Source organism: Diabrotica virgifera, chromosome 1 (assembly GCF_917563875.1).
Source record: "Diabrotica virgifera virgifera chromosome 1, PGI_DIABVI_V3a".
NCBI classification, from domain to species: domain Eukaryota; kingdom Metazoa; phylum Arthropoda; class Insecta; order Coleoptera; family Chrysomelidae; genus Diabrotica; species Diabrotica virgifera.
In genome coordinates this window covers 197,054,241-197,073,727 of record NC_065443.1, presented here as the reverse complement: position 1 = coordinate 197,073,727, position 19,487 = coordinate 197,054,241, and the positions used below count along the sequence as shown (strand labels likewise).

Here is a 19,487-nt window from a genome sequence, read left to right as displayed (position 1 = left end):
CAACTCTAAAGTGTTTTTCTTCTGAAAGAACAAATGTATGGTACACAATTTTATTTGTTTCGAAAACTTTTTTTAAGTTTCTGTACTCCTCGACGGTTGTTAGTTGCACCCTCATTTTGTCACCTTGCAGAATTTTGTAGGTAAATTTTGGAGCGTGTTTTTTGATAAGTGTAAGAAGTTCTTGCACTTTTTTTGTAACGCCATAAAGGATAAATGGTGTAATTTTCGCATTATCTTTATTTGCTTTATTTGTAGCAGTAGGTTCCTCGGGAATGTTGGCTAATACTTCGTATTGGTTTTTAGAAGCATAACTATTGTCTCCTGTTTTTTGTCTTATCGTATCTGGTTGTTTTTGTGGGCTTGTCATTTTTCTTTTTTTTTTCTAGATTTAACTTCTTGGAACTCGTTTTCCGCCAGAATCACTTCTTGCTGGATGTCAGATTGCTTTGAAGCTTCAGAATAGTTTTCATGGTCCTTTTGGTATTTATTCCTAAGTGATTTTTGTTCAGACTCGCTGATCTCGGAGGAGTAGCTATTTGTTTGAATATTTTGATAATTTGTAGCCATAGAGCATTGTGGTTGTTGGTAATAATAACTTGCACTAGTAGTTGGTTCCGCAGGTGTTGAATATATAATTGGCTGTATTGTTTGCTGAGGTTGCATATGGCTTGTGTGTGCTTGCCGTGGCTGCATATATTGCATCTGCGGTTGCATTTGCATATGTTGTGTTGGTATATACCATTGAGGTTGTGGTGTATAAGCTGCTGTAGGCTGTGAGTAATTAAGCATATTACTCACCTGCATATTAGTACCATTTGCTGACGGGACGCCACTGTTTCCATAAATTCGATGATCGTTACTCATTTGTCACATATTTGTAGCAAGTAAATCGATTGAAGAACTGGTATTCATTTGCACACTTTTTAACACTGCTTAATTGCCCGGTAATTAACAGCGATACTATAGGATAATTACTTATGTTTTTGTTATACTTTTATTTATTGAACGAGCATCGACCTCACTCTCCGGGCGCTCGAAGTCGAATGACTTCGACTGACTGACTGAAATTGAATACATAATTCATAAAATTAAAAAAAAAACTACCAACTCTCTTCTGAAAATAGAGGGACTGTCTTTATAACTTAGAAGGGAGTTGATAGTACCAAAAATATTTTAAATTGTTTATTTAAATTTGTTTGTTAAACGTAATTAATAGATTATGGCAAATTGTTAATTGTAAAAATATATTTAATAGTTGAGTAAAAAATGTAAAAATATAAAAAAAAATATCTGTAATCCCATCAGGAGAAAACGACCTGGATTAGTCACTACAGGCCAGGTCATATGTATAAATAATAAATAAAAAATAAATCCTTACTATATTTTAAATTTAATATTTTCAGAACATATTCCAAGGTATTTAAAAATATACAATACTAAGTACCTACTACGTGATCTGTGGATTTATAAGAGTTTATTTAGTTTTTAACATAGTCTACTGTTTCTTTATGTGACAACTGCAGATTAGTTTTATCCGTGAGAGAGTAATAATTATTAACAGACACTGATAAATAAAAATACCATACAGAACAGTCATTTACTGTAATAGAAATAAATTTAGACCTAATAAAAAAGTATGACGATCCTAAGACCTTAAATATTGATTTTAGCAAAAAAAATTAAGATATGTATCAAAATTGTATAAAATATAATTCTCTCCATTTTTATTTATGTACAATTATGTCGTAAAATTAATAATAAACGAGATTCAATTCAATAAGTATACTCTCTTCCCCTTCCACTATTTTCCCTCTTAACTCGGAGAATATCGACCGCACAAAAAAACTGTAAAAACGAAATTGTAGGAAATCGCATCTACAACAATTTCAGTTTGTATTATTTTTGTCGAAAAATTGAAAATGACGGAGATGTTGAGCAAAAACGATTCTCCTTTAAAATCAAGATGACGATTAAAGCAACGCGGAATTCAGTCGCGATTTATTGCTATTTATCTGCCCTAAAGGTTTTTCTTCTTTTGGTGTCTATTCGTTTCGAATATTGACGATGATTCTCGCTATAATTATTTTATTAACTGATGCTTTAAATAGATTAGTTGTTGTTGAGAACCATTTCCTCAGGTTATTTAACCATGATCCCAAATCTTCGCTTTCCAGGTTATTTAACCATGATCCCAAATCTTCGCTTTCCGAATACTTTGCCTTGAAGGATCATTTTCAGTAATTTGTATTTAGTGCCGTTTCTCATATGTGTCCGAGATATTCTAACTTTCTTATTTTAATCGTAAATATTATTTCTCTTTCTTTCCCCATTCTTCGTAGTACGGTCTCGTTGGTTATCTTGTCCCTTCATGATATCCTTAGGCTTCGCCTGTATAGCCACAGCTCGAAGTTTTTTCTCCATTGCTTCAATGAGTGTCCAGGATTCAACTTCGTAGTATATTATTGAGATGATATAACATCGTAGGAGCTTTACTTTAATCTCCAGATTAAGGTTACGAGCTTTTAAAGAGTTTGGCCATGTTGTTCCAAGATAGGTAAACTGTTTTACTCGGTCCACTGGTGTATTCTTGATAAGCAGATGGACGTCTTTGATTTTATTTTTGCTGATGACCATAAATTTAGTTTTTAATATGTTTACTTGTAGTCCAAATCTTTCACTTACTTCGTTTACTTTCTTTATGTAAATTATTTATGCTGTAAACTGTTTAAACTGTCTGCAAAAATAACGGTGTCATCTGCATAGCGGATGTAGTTTAGGCGTTCTCCATTTAAGAATATTCCATGTTCGCAATTTTCCAATGCTTCCCTAACTCTTTCCTCTGAATACATGTTAGATAATATAGTTGAAAGTATACGCTGTGAGCTCGTACGTAGAGGGGATATTTAAAAGTTCGTGAGTGCAGGTAGTGACAAGTCAGTGAACTTTTTCTGGAAATTTGACATGTCAAAGTGATTAATTTAAAACATTGAAATTAGAAACATTAATAGGAAAAAATATTAGTTGGTCAAAGCTGTGGTGTATATTTTTACCTTAAGTATACTTACGTTTTAAATACTGAATTTAAGTTTTTTTAATATCTCGTAATATGTATGTAATTATAAATTAATCTAAGCGCCATCTACACGATAACTGTGAAAGTATCCGAAGTAAGAAATTAATATTTCATCAATAGAACGTCAAAATGATAAGAAAAATCTTAAAAAAATCGATTACAGTTTAATTGCTTTTTTGCGTTGTAAATATTACGCGATAAAAATTAAATAATAAATTTAAAAAAATTTCCGGCGAAAGTTGCATTATTAATCCGCTAGTTAGCGACACCAGCGAAGCTCAGAGCGTATACATCCTTGTCTAACGCCTCGCAGAATCTGGATCGCTTCCATCGGTTCATCTCCAAGATTTGTACTTATTGTGGCTGACTGGTTCCAATATAAAGGACCCCGCAACACTCCTTATGAAAAAGTGGCCCCGATTAAGTGTACTAATTCACAGTCAAGTGAACAAAAATATTTATTATTGAAACAAGAGAGACTCATTTTCTTCACGCATATTTGCGTGTTACATATGAATTCGTGGTCAAAAATAGATGCATCGTAGTTTAGTCTTAGAAAACTTCCGAAAAGTCCTCAGAAAACTGAAGAAGTGCGATGGAAAATATGCTGCTAGAGAGACACAACAATTTTCATAATTTCATGAATGCTTCATACTTATTCAATACCAGCATAGCTGCAGTTTCGCCTTATCTTTAGAAAACTACTGAACAGCGAGGGAGCTACAAGGGAATAGGAAAATTCCCCCCGCAACACGCTCCAGAATTAAGGAAAAAATTGCTTGAAACATAGAAAATATATTAGCTGACATGAAACAAACTACAGACAGACAAATTCAACCCAATAAACACGATAGTCTTATTACAGAAAATTAAGAAACTTATTGCATATAAGTTATCTATGTCTTTTATGCAGTTTGGGCTTATTTATTTTATCTCTTGGTTGGTGTTTTATTGGAAGTCCTCTCCCCCCAAGGCAAATATTCCGCCACTGCTACTAAAGCGCAAAACATCTCACGTTTTCACGCATGCAGAATAGAGTGCGTCTATAAAACATTAGATCAACGAAACAGTAGTTTTTGCAAATTGTGCCATAACTCGTTGTATTTGATGATTTTTTTCTAAAAAAATCTTAAAAGGACTTCTATATAATATGCAGAATTTGTATGTAATAACGTGATATTTTAGGTATTGTCGATGCAGTAAGTGCTTGTGCCGTGGTTCTTCATTTTTAAATTATGATTCACCGTTTTTTTTTTTTGAAAATCAAATGGTGCTGTTTCTGAGATCAGGTTTATATTCTGCACGTGTGAAAACGTGAGAACGCTTGTGCGGCTCTAGCAGTACCTGTTATGGTTGTTCCTCAGTTTTATGAAGGCGCTTCATTAGCAGTGGCGAATCTGGTCATTTTCCTTGGGGGAACTTCAGATGAAAGACCAACCAAAAGACATAAAAAAGATAAATCCAAACACTACATAAGAGACATAGACAATAATTTATGTGCAATAAGTTCTCTTAATTTTCCTAACTGTCGTGTTCATTGGGTTGAATTTGTCTGTCTGTAGTTTAAGTTTCATGTCAGCTAATATATTTTTTATGCTTCAATAATTTTTTCTTTCGGGCTTCTTTAAATTTCGGGCTTCTCGCCATGCAAAGTAAGACTTTTTCGCCTAACCCGACTGGATTATTTTAATTTATAAATATCATTGGGGAACACATTTTTTGTTGAGTTAGATCTGACACTTGTTTTTCACTAATTTTTGGCGTCTGAATCTGAGAATAACCTTAGATTTTGTCTATCACGTCAACTTTTTAAACTGAGGCCCATGTCTCACTTTATGAGGTGCCCATGCTCTATCTTGATCACCAAGTTTCACTTTAAATAGGCAAAATATGCTTGTCTGACAAATGTACTGATGTTTGTCCTTTAATTAGGAATGGTAAAACTGCCACACATATATAACAAAACTAATCGGGGCTGTTTTCGAACTTACGACGTGTAGGAGCAAAGGTAGCCATACGGAAACGTTCACACTAAGTAGTTCTATGCACTTCAGTAACGAAATACTAAATACTACTAACCGACACACAACGTTTCACCACAGTATAACAGACGTAACTGAACAGAAACAAGCAAGTCTAGACTAGTTGCAGTTATCAGCGCGTCATTCCCTCCACCCATATAGAAAACGAACGTGACGTGATAGAAGAAAACTACAAACAGTTTTGAAACCAGGATACCTAATTCTATCAAAACAGCTAAAAAATGTAACAACAGAAATTGTGTTTCAAATTGTTCCCCAGTGTATTTATTAATGTTGTATTTTCATAGAGTTCGGCTGTCTTCCAGTATAATTACAATTTTAATTATAAAATATTTAACTTACTTGTTGCTTTAGAGGCTTGTGAAGAGGAGGAGGCGGATCGTTCCATCCAGAAGGTGCACTACTATATCTGGGGGTCGTTGTAGTAGTCGCTTCTTGGGCAATGTCTGTAGGTGGAAGTGATAGATTAGATCCTCCGTAGCTTGGTTGGGCAGGCACCAACGGTGTTAGATTGAAACTGGAATTAGAAGGAACTTCGACTGGATTTAGCATCGACGAGTTGTTTAGTGGTGGAAGCTGCGACGAATTTACGGATGGCGGTGCGTAGGGGTTAGACTGGAAGGCGTTATTTTGCTGGAAGGAATGAATTGGAGGTGGAACGTATTGGTTTGGGGGAGAGCCGTAGGGATTTGAAGATACCGATGGATCCAGTACGTATTTTCTCGATGGTAAACCTGAGCCACCTACAAAAAAGGACAGTATTTAAATATATTTTTCTACAATTACTTGATAAAGAAGACTTTTTCGCTTGTCAATGGCAACGAAAAGTTGACGTTTACTGAGTACCGTCACTTTATTGCTCTAGCGCGTAAAGTTTGCTTTTACGCTCGTCGTCCGTAGCAACCGTACAACCATACAATACAAACACATTGAACATTCAAACTGAAAGATATAAAAGTTAATGTTATGTACAGAAAAACAAGTTATCTAGAACATATTTACAACTTTTTACGACTCATAATAGAAGGGAAAGTGGAAGGAAGAGGTCCAGGAAGAAGAAAATGCTCCTGGCGGAAGAACGTAAGCGACTGGACAGGCATGGACACATTCGATACTAAGGACCGCTCAAGATAGAGAGCAATTTTCTGTAGTTATCAACAACCTTTAGTATTGGAGAAGGCACCTTAAGAAGAAGAATGAAAGGCGATTGACATCATTCATTAGAATAACTAATTATTATAGATATTATTTGTACAAAAATCAAAAACAAAGAAAATTATCGCTGACAAGTAATGATGCCTAGCTTCTCATTGTACAAGAAATATGGTCATGATGGAAACTCATATTCTAATGTTTTGGTAATGCTCTGACGTCAGAAATATTGACTGACGTAAGCGTGTTTTTGTAGTAAAAGTAGTATGTCTACTTACCTTGGTTGGACCCAACACTGGTAGGTCTAGGCGGATGAGAAGGTGGCGCTTGAGGGGCTGGAGAAAACGCCTTTGGTGGTTGAGGGAAACACTGCGTGGGTTGTGGTTGCCATGGCTGATTGTTTATTGATGGATTAGGCAATCCTGTGTTGAACTGGTTGTAACCTAAAAAAAGTCAGAAAAATAGATACAAACTTATCCACAAATAATTATCATTATAATTAAGGCACATTCCATTGTTCGATAACTGATTAAAGAATTCTTGTGGCTGAGCTCGAAGAATTCTTTTAATACATTTTGTATTTCTTCGTCGACCTTAAAACGATTACCTTCTAATTCCATTTTCGGTAGCAAACAAATCGTAGAGCGATAAATCGGGACTATAGGGTGAATGCTCCATTTATTTTCTTGTAGATTTCCTTTCACTACTTTGGCGACATAAAGCCGAGCATTGTCGTGCAGAGGAATGACACCACATGCGAGCTTTTCTGGACGTTTTCGTCATATTGCTTGACGAACCTTGTTTAAAGTTTCAATACACAGGTTTTCTATAATATGCACTCTAAGTTCTGTAAACTCTATGAGCAAGGGTCCTTTTTGGTTATAGCTGGAGCTGGAGGGTCACATAATAGAACAAGTGATGGAGTTTAAATATCTAGGCATCACACTATCTAGCTACGAAAGGCTCCAAACAGACGTGGAAGATCAAGTGAATAGAGCAAACAGAGCCGCAGGTTGCCTGAATGACATAATATGGAGAAATAGAAATATCGGAAAAGAAATGAAAGCCAGAATTTACAAAACAGTCATCAGACCAATAATGACTACGCGGCAGAAACACGACCCGACACTGAGAGGACGAAAATATTGCTCGAAACAGCGGAGATGAAAACCCTTCGAAAAATCTATAGTAAGACTTTATGGGACAGAGCTAGAAGTACAGATATACGACGGAAATGCAAGGTGGACAACATTAATAACTGGGTAAGAAACAGAAGAATAGAATGGAATGACCACATAAGCCGAATAACAACAAATATAGTAGTAAGGACAGCGAAAGACGGTTTCCCAATAGAAAGACGATCAGTTGGAAGACAACGAAAACGATGGAACGATAACTTACTAGAGGCACATTGAAAAAACAGACAGAGTCATGTCTATACAAAAAGAAGAAAAAGAATATTTTTAGCAACAAACGGCATTTTTAAGTCACAATACTTAAAATCGCAGTCAAATACAAATGATAGGAACTGATCAGTGTGACGTTTACAAATATAACTAACATTTCAGAACGTCAGTTGAGTGATTACAACTGTTTCCAAGGCTAACCTGACCAAAGATGTGTTTCAATTGAAAAAGCTTATTATTTTAAAATAAAAATGTATACCATTTGTATTATTCAGTTGCAATGCGAAGGCTAAACAATCTTACTTTTCAATTAGAATACGGAGTGCAATCCAGCTCTCTGAATCGCGATTTTCGATTCTTATTGGAATCTCATCGGAGAGAGCGCAGGCTTGTTCTCCATATCCTAACTGACCAGCACCGAGAGCTTTTCCTACACATTGCAACTGAAACAAATAGTCACCTACCGCTAGTCACCTACCCTATTTGTTTCAGTTGCAATGTGTGGGAAAAGCTCTCGGTGCTGGTCAGTTAGGATATGGAGAACAAGCCTGCGCTCTCTCCGATGAGATTCCAATAAGAATCGAAAATCGCGGTTCAGAGAGCTGGATTGCACTCCTTATTCTAATTGAAAAGTAAGATTGTTTTGCCTTCGCATTGCAAACTGAATAATAAAAATGGTATACATTTTTATTTTATATTCGTATTACTCCGTAGAGTAACTAGGTGCATTTTCCGTTGGAACTTTACCAAGCTGCAGACGGGGGATGTGAATTGCATAGTGTAGAATTCCTTCCCTTTGTCTTCACTGCAGCATACATTTGGCTTGCAAATTGTAGAAGCCTTGGAGGTGTCACCAGGAAAATGTGCCAATAAGTTTTTCAATTTAAAAATCTTTTAGTAATATTTTTAATATTTTCAATATTATTAATGTTGCTTTTAGGATTGAAAAACTTCATCTTTCTTATTATTTTACTCATTAACATTAGCGAATGGATGCGTTCGGACGACCACAGCGGCTGGACAGCTGAGTAAGCGGTAGCGTTCAGACGACATCGCAGGCAGTCAGCTGCTGAGAGATTTACTAAGCTTTCCCTATTAGCGCTGGATGCAACCACTAAGCCGCTTTGTGCTGATAGTCAGCCGCCGTGGTCGTCCGAACGCACCCAATATTTCTAAAGAAAAAAGCAGTTCAAAAGCATAGGAGCTATGTAAAAAAAAACTAAAACTGACTTGGAACAGGTGCGGGTACAGGTGCAGGCTGAGCAGGTGCTCCAAAACTACTTTGTGGTGGTTGAAACGGATTCGTATTTGCAAAACTATTGTTACCAATGGTGGATAAAGAAGTGCGATGACTTCCTCTGCGATTCGGTTGTCTAGGATCTTGGGCGAGAACTTGCTTTACTCCAAGGGCTACTTGCAGTCGATCGCGTAATGTTGATACTTTTTCATTGGTAGAGTTTCCTAAGTAAGCTATTGCCGTTGATAATTCGCCTTGGGACGCCAATAAAGAAGAGTAGTGCGAGAGAAGGTCTGCCAAAGCACCAGATACCTGAAAAAGATAACTATATATAGGATGATACATAAATTATAAAAATAGTTATAAAACCTGGTTAGGTTGCAATACAATTGTGTTTATAGGCTATTGATGATGTACTATAGAAAGGAACTACAACGTTAACGGGGTTTTATTATTTCATATGGTCAATGAATCTCTATATATGAAAAAACCGCGGAGTGCTACCATTTAAAGGGGTGCGTTTTTGAGAAATGGGTGAATTAGTCCCTGGGCACAGGTTACATTAGAGTTCTATGCACTTTTGGTATAAACACGTCTACATAAAAATTGTTCCTGGTTAAATTTCCTATCTAAATATAACTTTTTAAAGTCAAAGATTCTTTTTTTTTACAAAAATAAATATTCAAAAGAAAAAGCACAAAGAAACCCAAAAGAAAGAAATTTTGTTTTTTGTCCCATAACTTTTGTCCACGTGGATATAGGTATAGACATTTCGTTACAGAAAAAAACTTACATACATTCTCTTTAAAATGATGTTTGGTAGAGGTCATTAGGATTTACAGTTTTCGATATATGATTTTTCAAAGTTCACCACTCACAGCAATTTTGGGCAATTTTCCTTGTTATTTCGCAAATATTGTTCTGTAACTTTTTTCTACGTAACTTTAGGCATATGCAATGGTACATGTAAGAGAAATAGAAATCAATTACCTTTAAAAAAATGTTCTATTCATTCTATTGTATAATGTTCTACGACTTCTTTTAAAGAGGTTATCTTTTTCAAGATTTTATACTTTTAACGAGTTTTTATATTTTTTACGATTATTTTTTTAATTTCCCATTCTAACTTTTTTTTCTACATTTAGGTATATATTATATTTATAATAAAAAAGAAAGCTTATTCTGTTTACTTTAAAATGGTGTATTATAAAAAATTCTAGGATTATTTTTGAATAAGATATGCTTTTTCAAAATGTAATAAGTACTTGCAACGATTTTTGATTTTAGGTTTATTTTTTAAATTTCGCATTATAACTTTTTTATGTGTTATGATTAAATCTTATTTTTTATAGGTAATACTTTTGATCCACTTGACTCGGCCGGTCAAACTTCAAAATATGGATTAATTCCAATATTTACTGTCAAAGCTCCTGCACCACAAGCTTTGCTTGAAAAAATAGCATGTAAATGTACCAAAGGATGTACAAAAAACTGCGGTTGTAGGAAGATAGGAATTAGGTGTTCAATATTCTGCAAAGGGTGCATGTGCATGGGTACTAATTGTGGGAACTCTAAGATAACTGAGGTGTCAGAGGAAGATATTGAAGCTAATGCTAACGAAGAGATGGACTTTGATTTTGAAATTTTTTTAAATGTCAACGTTTAAATAATTTTTACTAAAGTGATGTTTCTAAGACTAATGTTTATGTAATTTTTGTAAAAGAAATAATTTTAAATAATACTGGTAAAAAAATATCAAAGAATCACTCGGTTTCCATTATTGAAATATACATGATACACCATTTTAAAGAACAGAAAGTAAGCCCTCTTTATTGAACAATATACAGGGTGTAACGAAAATACAGGTCATAAATTAAATCACATATTCTGAGACCAAAAATAGTTCGAATGAACCTAATTTACCTTAGTACAAATATGCACATAAAGTTACAGCCCTTAGAAGTTACAAAATGAAAATCGATTTTTTCGAATATATCGAAAATTATTACAGATTTTTTATTGAAAATGGACGTGTGGCATCATTATGGCAGGAACATCTTAAAAAAGAATTATAGTGAAATTTGTGCACCCCATAAAAATTTTATGGGGGTTTTGTCCCCTTAGACCCCCCCAAACTATTGTGTACGTTGCAATTAAATTATTATTGTGGTACCATTAGTCAAATTCAATATTTCTAAAACTTTTTTGCCTCAGTATTTTTTTGATAAGGCAGTTTTTATTGAGTTGTGGCTTCTTTTTAATATGTTTACATAAAAATTTTATGGGGGTTTTGTTCCTTTAAACCCCCCAAATGTTTGTGTATGTTCCAATTAAAATTTTACTGCGGTACCATTAGTTAAACATAGTGTTTTTAAAACTTTTTTGCCTCTTTGTATTTTTTCGAGAAGGCACTTTTCATCGAGATATTACTTCTTTTTTAATATGGTTCAAAATATACCTAAAATTGTAAATCATAAATAAATTTTCATATTATTACCAAGTCTCCATAATCGTACTTAGTTATATACAAATATGTGGTGGATTTGAAAAATATTCAAAATATCTCGATAAAAACTGACATTTCGAAAAAGTACTAAGAGGCAAAAACGTTTTTAAAATATTGTGTTTAATTAATGGTACTACAATAATAATTAAATTGGAACGGACACAAAAGTTTAGGGGGGTTTAAAGGGACAAAACCCCCATAAAATTTTTATGGGGTGTTCAAATTTCACTATAATTTTTTCTTAAGATACTACTAATATTAGAATGCCACATGTCTATTTTCAATAAAATATCTCTAATAGGTTTCGATATATTGGAAAAAATCGATTTTCATTTTGTAACTTCAAAGGGCTGTAACTTTTTTTATGTGCACCTTTGTACTAAGGTAAGTTTGGTTCAATCGAACTATTTTTGGTCCCAGAATATGCGATTAAATTTATGACCTGTATTTTTGTTACACCCTGTATAGTATATTCATGTACAAGAAAAAAAGTTATAATGAGAAATTTAAAAAATAATCCTAAAATCAAAAGTCGTTGCAAGTACTTATTACATTTTGAAAAATAATAAATATCTTATTCAAAAATAATCTCAGAATTTTTTGTAATACACCATTTTAAAGTAAACAAAATAAGCTTTTTTTATTATACACTGTGTCCGTGAAGTATGGAACAAATTCTTTTTTAGCTAAACAGAGCATTTTAAGAAATAATCCTGAAACACGTCGATTTTTGATTTTAATTTACGGTGTTTTAAAATAATATTCTAATATACAGGGTGAATTACTTTCGAGTAATGACGTCACCGTCATTTTTTTTAAATGGAACACCCCCATTTTGTCTCCATTTTCGGATTACTCTAGCTGAGCTGATTCCAAAAATGTATCACATATTGATTCAAATTGGTACAGGGTGGACAAAAATACAATAGTTTTGTGTATGCTCATATTATTAAAGTTTAATTAATTTTTGATATTAAATTAAAATATTCAACTAAACAATATCAAAAATTAATTAAAATTAAAATATAATTAAAATATCAAAAATAAAATAAGTATTTTCGAAAATATTGTTAATTTAACTAACGCGTTACTGTATGAACACACACAAATCTATTGTATTTTTGTCCACCCTGTACCAATTTGAATCAACATGTGATACATTTTTGGAATCAGCTCAGCTAGAGTAATCCGAAAATTGAGACAAAATGGGGGTGTTCCATTTAAAAAAAATGACGGTGACGTCATTACTCGAAAGTAATTCACCCTGTATATTAGAATATTGTTTTAAAATACGGTAAATTAAAATCAAAAATCGACGTGTTTCAGGATTATTTCTTAAAATGCTCTGTTTAGCTAAAAAAGAATTTGTTCCATAGTTTACGGACACAGTGTATAATATATTATATACCTAAATGTAGAAGAAAAAAGTTATTATGAGAAATTTCAAAAATAATCGTAAAAAATGTACAAAATAATATTTTTTTTATATTAGGTAGATATTATATAATATATAATATAATATTATACAGGGTGTAACAAAAATACAGGTCATAAATTAAATCACGTATTCTGGGACCAAAAATAGATCGATTTAACCTAACTTACCTTAGTACAAATATGCACATAAAAAAAGTTACAGCCCTTTGAAGTTACAAAATGAAAATCAATTTTTCCAATATATCGACAACTATTCGAGATTTTTTATTGAAAATGGACATGTGGTATACTTATGGCAGGAAAATCTTTAGAAAAAATTATAGTGAAATTTATGCAACCCATAAATATTTTATGGGGGTCTTGTTCCCTAAAACCCCCCCAAACTTTTGCGTACGTTCTAATTAAATTATTATTGTGGTACAATTAGTTAAAGACAATATTTTTAAAACTTTTTTGTCTCTTAGTATTTTTTCGACAATCTAGTTTTTATCGAGATGCAGCTTCTTTTTTAATATGTTTACCTAAAAATTTTATGGGGGTTTTGTTCCTTTAAACCCCCCAAATATTTGTATACGTTCCATTTAAACTATTATTGTGGTACTATTTATTAAACACAGTGTTTCTAAAACTTTTTTGCCTCTTACTGTTTTTTCGATAAGGTATCTTTTATCGAGATGCGGCTTCTTTTTTAAATTGGTTCAAAACATACCTAAAAATGTAAATTTTCATGGTATTACCTGACCAGGTCTCTTATAGTCTACGTAAGCATATTACAAATATGTGGTGAATTGAACAAATATTCAAAATATCTCGATAAAAACTGGTTTTTCGAGAAAGTACTAGGAGGCAAAAAAGTTCTAGAAGTAATGTGTTTAACTTATGGCACCACAATAATAATTGAATTGGAACGTACGCAAAAGTTTGGGGGGGGTTTAAGGGAACAAAACCCCCATAAAATTTTTATGGGGTGCACAAATTTCACTACAATTTTTTCTAAAGATTTTCCTGCCATAAGTATACCACATGTCCATTTTCAATAAAAAATCTCGAATAGTTTTCGATATATTAGAAAAAATCGATTTTCATTTTGTAACTTCAAAGAGCTGTAACTTTTTTTGTGTGCACATTTGTACCAAGGTAAGTTAGGTTCAATCGAACTATTTTTGTTCCCAGAATATGTGGTATAATTTATGACCTGTATTTTTGTTACACCCTGTATATACTATACTATATATATAATATTATATAATACTTATATAATATATTATATAGGTAATAATATTATTTTATTTTTATATTATATTATAAAAAATCGTTAAAAGTATAAAACCATGAAAAACCATAATCTCGTTAAAAAAAGTCGTACAACGTTATACAGCAGACCACTGTAAAGATAACTGATTTCTATTCCTATTACGTGTACCATTGCATATACCTAAAGTTACGTAGAAAAAAGTTACAGAACAATATTTGCGAAATAACAAGAAAAATTGCCCAAAATTGCTGTGAGTGGCGAACTTTGAAAAATCATATTTCGAAAACTATAAATCCTAATTACTTCTACTAAACAACATTTTAAAGAAGAGATATGTAGGTTTTTTTTATTTAAAGCAATGTCTATACCTATATCCTCGTGCACAAAAGTTATGGGACAAAAAACAAAATGTCTTTCTTTTGGGATTCCTTGTGCTTTTTCCTTAGAATATATTTTTGTAAAAAAAGTATCATTGACTATAAATAGTGATATTCAGATAGGAAATTTAACCAGGAACAATTTTTATGTAGATATGTTTGTACCAAAAGTGCTTAGAACTCACCCTAATGTAACCTGTGCCCAGGGACTAATTCACCCATTTCTCAAAAACGCACCCCTTTAAATGGTAGCACTCCGCGGTTTTTTCATATATAGATGTCCATTGACCATATGAAGTAATAAAACCCCGTTAACGTTGTAGTTCCTTTTAGCTATCTTATTTTGAATATAATCAATAGCCTATTACCTAAGTACAGCCCTTTATTTCGGTGAATATTTTGTGAAGTAAAAAATACATTTAAACGTCATAGTACAAAAAAATTTAGGAGTTGTATATGAAGCCTGCAGTTGGTCAGACAGTTAGGACTCAGGTGTTTGAAACATGTGGAAAGAACACTGGCCCTAAAATACTCAGCTGGAAGTAAAGAAAGAAAAGGAAAACGTGGAAAAATAGCTAAAACTCCAAAGAATATCTACACAGACTATCGTAAAATGGAAAAGAGTCTTTATCAACAAAAGCGGAGAAGGAAATGAAATAACTTTATTAAGACTAGTCTAAGATTGTATTATCGCAGTTTTGACGGCTAATCAGTTAGACACAGGTGATGAACAGACTAGAAATCAAAGTGAGAGTACTATGTGCACACAATTAACCGCGCACCTTGTATTTTTTTAAATTTGGAGAAATCAATTTGGATCATATATCTTATGATATACAGTGCGCTGGAATAAGTGTTACCCCACCCCCTTACTAACTTATTTGTTTTTAGCACATAAGCAAAAGGCTCGGACAGGTCGATTTTTAAAATAATCATAGTATATTATAGCATCAATGTTTCGAACTTTACGCCGTTCCTCTTCAGGTGACAGTGATGACTTTGATTTTTTTAAATGGGAAAGTACATCATGTGACACCTCATTTAAAAGCTTTTGAAAGACTCATTACAAAAATGTATAATACTTTAATCATTTTTGAGACCGTAGGCGCAAAATTTCGGTCGAATTATTTTGAAATGTATTCATTTTTTTTCGAATCCTGAGAAAACTAATAAGTATTTTTGAAAAATTTAAACGCAGATTGAAATATTACAGTATTATCAAGGGGCAAAAGTCCCTGATAACTTCTATAATGATTATTTTAATAAATCACAGGGGTGAAAAAAAATTTAGTCGGATTTTTAATTTTAAATATATCATTTAAAAGAAATTTTTGTTTATTCTAAGGGACTTTCAGTCCTCGGTAATAATGTAATCTTTTATTCTGCGTTTAAATTTTTCAAAAATACTTATTAGTTTTCTCAGGATTCGAAAAAAATGAAAGCGTTTAAAAACAATTCGGTCGAAATTTTGCGCCTACGCTCTTAAAAAGGATTAAAGTATTATACATTTTTGTAATCAGTATTTCAAACGCTTTTAAATGAGCTATCACATGATGTACTTTCCCATTTAAAAAAAAATTACAGGCACTCGTGGGAGTGCCGACAGAATTGAAAACTTCTTATAGTATATAAATTACGAGCTCAATGCTTTTATCCCATCCTAAAAGAAGTGCTATACCTACACCATATACGATATACGCGATGCGTATGCCCTATACTATTTATGTATACATACACATAATTTATATATGTGCAAAATTTATTTCAGCGAAGTGATGACGGTCGCAAATTCAATACTTTTTCCCCATCCAAGAAGTGCACAACGTCCCTAAAGAAATTTTCAATTCAAAAATTTATTTCGTCGAAGCGATAACGGTCGCTAATTTACTACTTTTTCCCCATCCAAAACGTGCACAACGTCCCTCAAGAAGTTTTCACTTCAAATATTTATTTCGTCGAAGCGATGATGGTCGCTAATTTAATACTTTTTTACATCGAAAAAGTGCACAACGTCCATAAATAAGTTTCACTTCAAATATTTATTTCGTCGAAGCGATTACGATCCTGATTCAATACTTTTCCTCCATACAAAAAGTGCACAACGTCCCTATAAAAGTTTTCACTTAAAAAATTTATTTCGTCGAAGCGATGACGGTCGCTAATTTAATAATTTTTCCTTATCAAAAAAGTGCACAACGTCCTTCAAGAAGTTTGCACTTCAAAAATTTATTTCGTCGAAGCGATGAAGGTTCGCTAATATAATATTTTCCCCATCCAAAAAGTGCACAACGTCCCTCAAGAAGTTTCCACTTCAAAAATTGATTTCATCGAAGCGATGACGGTCGCTAATTTAATACTTTGTACATCGAAAAAGTGCACAACATCCCTAAATAAGTTTCACTTCAAATATTTATTTCGTCGAAGCGATAACGGTCCCTAATTCAATGCTTTTCCCCCATCCACAAGTGCAGAACGTTCCTAAAGAAGTTTTCACTTCAAAAATGTATTTCGTTGAAGCGATGACGGTCGCTAATTTAATAATTTTTCCCCATCCAAAAAGTGCACAACGTCCCTAAAGAAGTTTTCACTTCAAAAATTTATTTAGTCGAAGCGATAAAGGTCGCTAATTTATATTTTTCCCCATCCAAAAAGTGCACAACGTCCTTCAAGAAGTTTCCACTCCAAAAATTGATTTCATCAAAGCGATGACGGTCGCTAATTTAATGCTTTTTTCCATCGAAAAAGTGCACAACGTCCCTAAAGAAGTTTCACTTCAAATATTTATTTTGTCGAAGCGATGACGGTCCATAATTCAATACTTTTCCCCCGTCCAAAAAGTGCAAAAAAGTGCACAACGTTCCTCAAGAAGTTTTCTCTTCACGAATTTATTTCATCGAAGCGATGACGGTCGCGATGACGGTTGATAATTGAATACTTTTTTCCATCCAAAAAGAGCACAACGTCTTTAAAGAAGTTTTGACTTTAAATGTTTATTTCGTCGAAGCGATGACTGTCGCTTATTTATTACTTTCTCCCCATCCAAATTTAATAATTCTTTCCCATCCAAAAAGTGCACAACGTCCCTAAAGAAGTTTTCACTTCAAAAATTTATTTCGCCGAAGCGATGATGGTCGCGATGACGGTCGCTAATTCAATACTTCTTTCTCATCTAAAAGGTGCACAACGTCCCTAAAGAAATTTTCACTTCAAAAATTTATTTTGTCGAAACGATGACGGTCGCTAATTTAATAATTTTTCCCCATACAAAAAGTGTACAACGACCCTCAAGAAGTTTCCACTTCAAAAATTTATTTCTTGGAAGCGATGACGGTCGCCAATTTAATACTTTTTCCCATCCAAAAAGTGCACAACGTCCCTAAAGAAGTTTTCACTTCAATACATATACGTACAAAATTTATTTCGCCGAAGAGATGACGGTCGCGAAATAAATCCTTTTTCCCGATCGAAAAATAGGTTTTACATTTATTTTAAATTTAAATACTTCTATACAATTTATGTATAATAATAATAATAATATGTAAGCACTACGAGCCTAGTAGGCCCATGGCTTGATGTACTATTCTTTTCCACTCCCTTTTGTCAGTCGCTTTTCTTTCCCAGTTCCTTACGTTAATTCTTCTCATATCTTCTCTAACTCCATTACTCCATCGTGACCTCGGTCTTCCTCTTCGTCTTTTCCCTGCCAATGCACTAGATAGTACCATTCTGGGAATTCTAGATGGAATCATCCTCTGCACATGGCCCAACCATCTAAGTCTTTGCGTCTTAATTACTGCTAGTATGTTAGGATCTTGATAGAGCTCAGTTAGTTCCTTATTTGTTCTTCTTACCCATTATCCATTTAAGTTTTTCCCACCGAAGATTTTGCGCAGTATTTTCCTCTCCCAAACTAATAACAACTCCTGATGTTTTTTTGTTGTGACCCATGTTTCAGAAGCATACGTTACTATCGGCCTTATTACGGTCTTGTAAGTTCTTAGTTTTGCTCTTCGTGATATATTTTTACTTCTTAACAACCCATTAAGAGCAAATATAGCGCGGTTGGCCGACATAATTCTCTTTTGTATTTCTTCTTCACAGTTAGGATCTCTTGTGAAGACAGTTCCTAAGTACTCAAATCTCTCAACTTCTTCGAATTTATACTGTGTTCCCTTCGCTGTTGTCATTGTTATGTATTGCCCCCGAACGAATTGCTTATTTGCCCATTCCATATACTTTGTTTTTGCTTCATTTATATACAATCCTTTGGTTGCTGCCCTCTCCTCGAGTTTCATGACTGTTTCTATAAGTTCTATTTTGCTCCTAGCCAAGATTACCAAATCGTCTGCGAATGCCAAGCACTGATGTTTTTTGTGGTAGATCAGACCTGTTCTATTAATGTTTGCTTCCTGTATAACCTTTTCTAGTAATATGCTTAACATTATAGAGGATAATGGATCACCCTGCCGCAGTCCTTGTTTGACCTCAAAGCTTTCTGTTATAGTATTGTTTATCTTGACTTTATTCATTGTTCTTTGGAGAGTTAATTTTATAATTCTAATAAGCTTTTAAGAAACGTCCATGTCTTGCAATACTGTGAACAATTCGAGTGAACTCGATCGAAAGCCTGTTTAAAGTCAATGAAAAGAACCATGGTGTCTTTATTATATTCGTAACTTTCAGCCTGTATTTCTCGTAGTGTGAAGACCTGATCCACAGTACTTCTGCCTTTTCTGAACCCACTTTGGATATTCTCCTATTCTTTTATCAACCTTCGTTGTTAATCTGCTTTTAATATGCATAGCCAATATTTTATACGTTATGTTATGCAGCGCTATGCCTCGATAATTCTGACAATCAGCCATATTTCCTTTTTTGTGAATAGGACACAGTATGTCCATTCCTCAGGTAGTATTTCTTGTTCCCATATATTATTAATTAGTTTATGGATTTTCTCTACTAACTGATTTCCTCCAAATTTAATCATTTCAGCCATTATGCC

At 33.4% G+C, this 19,487-nt stretch overlaps 1 protein-coding gene across 5 annotated transcripts in view; it reads right to left on the bottom strand.

Annotated features, from left to right (window-relative positions):
* The window catches only part of LOC114331875 (protein transport protein Sec31A), a 115,791-nt gene that overhangs the window by 48,658 nt on the left and 47,646 nt on the right, over nucleotides 1-19,487 (bottom strand). For 4 of the 5 annotated variants that reach the window (XM_028281557.2, XM_050646251.1, XM_028281556.2 and 1 more), the window contains exons 14-16: nucleotides 8,904-9,222; nucleotides 6,546-6,710; nucleotides 5,458-5,858 (exon numbers count right to left, since the gene is read on the bottom strand). In XM_028281557.2, coding sequence (XP_028137358.2) covers nucleotides 5,458-5,858; nucleotides 6,546-6,710; nucleotides 8,904-9,222 — 885 coding nt within the window. The remainder of the gene's footprint in view (nucleotides 1-5,457; nucleotides 5,859-6,545; nucleotides 6,711-8,903; nucleotides 9,223-19,487) is intronic. The other variant, XM_050646258.1, reaches the window with a different exon arrangement.